The sequence below is a fragment of the Aplysia californica genome, unplaced genomic scaffold (genome assembly GCF_000002075.1).
Source record: "Aplysia californica isolate F4 #8 unplaced genomic scaffold, AplCal3.0 scaffold00489, whole genome shotgun sequence".
In the NCBI taxonomy this organism is placed as follows: domain Eukaryota; kingdom Metazoa; phylum Mollusca; class Gastropoda; order Aplysiida; family Aplysiidae; genus Aplysia; species Aplysia californica.
In genome coordinates this window covers 95,613-99,231 of record NW_004797759.1, presented here as the reverse complement: position 1 = coordinate 99,231, position 3,619 = coordinate 95,613, and the positions used below count along the sequence as shown (strand labels likewise).

The following is a 3,619-nucleotide window of genomic DNA, read 5'->3' as shown; positions in this document are numbered from 1 at the left end:
TCTTCCCCCATCCCCTCACCTCCTTTGCCCTCTCCACTGGGCTCCTGACTCTTTCTGCAGTTTTTCTACTGCTTCTCCTTGGCTCCTTCTTTCTGCTGTCTTTCAGCCAGCCTCCTGATCTTCTGGTAGAAAAGATCTGCACCTAGCCTTCTTGGGCAAGGGCGAAAAATCTCAAGAGGGCTGTGCGCAAGTTGCGCACTTTAAAGATCCCTTGGTAGTCCAAAATCGATATAAAACTAGGCTTCAGCTGCCACCCGGGCAAAATTCAAAATTTGCTACCAATTGAAAATGTTTGGTGTGTCCCGCGCGCTCATATTATGACCTTATGCAGTTGCGAGCGCCGTAAAACACTTACCAAAACAAACAAGGCTTTCCAACTCGCTAGGTCATATACCCAGTACCCATTGACCGTCAAGGCACGACCGGTTCGATTCGGTTTGCATCATTCTATAACACGGGGTACCCATTGGGGGGTCGGGTCAGGTCGGGTCGGGTCGGTTTGCTAGCCAGATTGAGGGCGCAAGGCGGCTATTGTGGCACAAACCGATCACGCCCGACTCGTCGACTCAAAAACGAACGCGGCGTTTGTTTTCAGACGAGTCGGGCGACCGACCCGACCCCATCCGCAATGGGCACCCGATATATGTGTAAATATATGTGTCAATATATGTGTAAATATATTATTAAAGATTGCCAACCTGCTGGCTCATACCCAGTGCCCGGAGTGCCCAGTAGCACGTTTGGTTCGGTTTGCTAAGCAGATTGAGAGCGCAAAGCGCTATGGTCGTGACACAAACCGATCGCCCAACTCGTCCTCGCCTCAAAGACGAAGGCATTAATTGTTTTCAAGCGATGAGTTGGGCAATTGGTTTGTTAATCCCCCAATTGGCCACTCCGTATTAGAATAATTACAAAGTTCTATCTTGACATTTTTGGCTGTTTTGAGCTGCTAAAACTGTGGGTCAGAAGCTTGGCTGAGACTGAGAAGGCCTAGGTCAGAAGCCAAATAACGTGCTTCTCTTGTTCTACCAAAATCGTAAAATTATATTATAGTCATTATCAAGATTATATTCCAAGAATGCATCTGAAAAAGCTTGACATGCTGTGAACTCAAAGTTGTTGTTTTTTTGTTGGGTTTTTAAATTATTTTTTACATCAAATAAGTTCTCCAAACTTGGCTCTGAGCTGGTAGAATTTTGTAATTCTAAAGTAGCGAGTAAAAGTTCTATCTGCTCTTTTAAGCCGTTTTAAACTTCTAAAGCCATGGGTTCAGAATCCAAATTATAGTGTTCAATCTCTTCTATCAAAATCGTAAGATTATTCACTAGAGTCGTTGTCAAAGAAATTTAAAAAAACTGAATTAGAAAAATAAATTGACATGTTGTGAAACTCGGAACATTTCTGACGTCCTATTTCTCAAAACTAGGTCCAGTACTGAGCAGATAGAACGTTGTACATGTAATTTTAAGGGTAGAGAACTTTACTGTCACTGTTCCGGGATTTCCCGGGACTGTCCCAGATTCGGCAGTCGGGAATTTGAGAGCCTTGTCACGTACACGAGTACATTATTGATCTAAATATAATATTAGAACGTGTGGATCTGTTGCCATCTTGCAGCCACATTCGGATTTCGAAGGTACTCTATATTATTATGGTTTTTTAAAATGATTAGTCCACTAAAAAAAACGGGCAGAATCACAAACTGAAAATCATAGGGGTATCAATTTTGAACACTTGTTGACTCATAACTTTATTTCTGTTCAGCTGTTGGTTGATTATTGTTGTTAAATTTCCCTTTCAACAAACGTATAAAATAAATCACCAATCAAACAAATATGAAGCTATGAGGTTTTTAAATTGGCACTCACAATTTCCAGTTTGTGACAGTGCCCGTTTTCTTCCCCCAGTGGACTCCTCATATACTGACTAGAATATTTGCAGTTATAGTTGGAATTAATATTGTATATCCGGGTGGCGGCTGAAGCCCTCCCTTTTTTATTTTAGGACCGTCAACGTCAAGGGATTTTAGTGTGCGCAACATGCACTCTGGACCTCCGAGAATTTTGGCCACTGTCCGAGAAAGCAAAGTGTTCGATCTTACGTATCCTAAGATCAGGGGCAGGGGTGTGGCTGAAAGACAGTAGCAATAAGTTAAGGAACCAGGAGTAGAAAGAGTTAGAATTAAAGGAGAGAGAAGCCTAGGAGAGGCCGGGGAAAGGAAGGGGATGGAGGGGGGGGGGGCTGGTGAAGTGAAGATGAAAGTAGATGACAGAACAGGACCAGAGAACAGAAAAGGAGGTAATAGTCCTGGAACCATTTTAGAGAAGAAAATGTTGGGTTTTTAAAAAAGTCGCTTTCGGGTTTTGATCACGGGTCTTCTGAATGAAAGGCGAACGTTATGACTATTCCTCTTGACCCCGAGAGCCCCCCCCCCCCCCCCCCACTCCCCCCGGTCCGACGACTGTCGAGTCGGTTCCGGATTAAGGGCACGCCACCAGTTATGTAAACAGCTGGAGAGATTTACTTTAAACTTGTTGAGCGTTGCTGTCCGCAGAGATTTTTATGCCACTTTGTTTGTTGTAGTACCCAGGGTGATGACTCTTGGTGATCAGTCATGTTCCCACACACATGTGTGGTTCGTTTTAATAGTCGTTGTACGACAATTGTAACGCAAAAAGGTCGTAATATACGTAGGGTAGATTAGAAGTATCTTTATAGAGAGTAACGTGCACACCATTATGTAATTTAATGTATCCGAAGATTAGAGGTAATACTATAGAAGAGAGTGTCATGTAAAGCATCATGAAATATATCCGAAAATTAGAGGTTCTAACTATTATAGAGTGGCATGCATGGCATCATTTAATATATCCGAAGATTAGAAATATTACTATAGAGAGTAAAATGCAAAGCTTCAGGTAAAATATCCGAAAATCAGAGGCATTATTATAGAGTACCATGTAAGCATCATGTAGTAAATTGCAAAGCTTCATGTAATATGATATCCGATGCTGGTCAGTCCCGATCTTCTCTAACCCTAACTCCTTGATGTTTCAGGTTCGAATCCTATATGTGCGAAACCTGATGCTGTCGACCACAGAGGAACACCTGCGTGACGTGTTTGAGCAGGTGATCGGCAGCAGGGACTGCATCGAGCGCGTGAAGAAGCTCCGGGATTACTGCTTCATCCACTTCAAGTTGCGGGAAGACGCGCTCAGGGCCATGGAACTCATGAATGGTGAGTCGAGTCGACGAGTCGGTTGTAGTCGTACATGAACAGGCTTGCCAATGGGGGCTCTCGTGGCCTAGAGGTTAAGGTGTTCGCCACTCATTCAAAGGTCCCGGGTTCGAATCCGGGTAGTGACCAAAAAATTTTCTTCTCTAAATGTCTCCTTTAACCTTTTTTCCTTCTGTCTTGCTATATTCTGTTGTCTGCTTTCGTATCCACTTTCTTCCCCCATCCCCTCACCTCCTTTGCCCTCTCCACTGGGCTCCTGACTCTTTCTGCAGTTTTTCTACTGCTTCTCCTTGGCTCCTTCTTTCTGCTGTCTTTCAGCCAGCCTCCTGATCTTCTGGTAGAAAAGATCTGCACCTAGCCTTCTTGGGCAAGGGCGAAAAA

General features: G+C 43.8%; 1 protein-coding gene across 1 annotated transcript in view; it reads left to right on the top strand.

The window, feature by feature from the left end:
- The window catches only part of LOC101864249 (APOBEC1 complementation factor), a gene marked incomplete in the record, with an annotated part of 35,414 nt that overhangs the window by 16,955 nt on the left and 14,840 nt on the right, over positions 1-3,619 (top strand). The window contains 1 exon segment of the mRNA XM_013086647.1: positions 3,058-3,238. Within this exon segment, the coding sequence (XP_012942101.1) occupies positions 3,058-3,238 (181 nt within the window).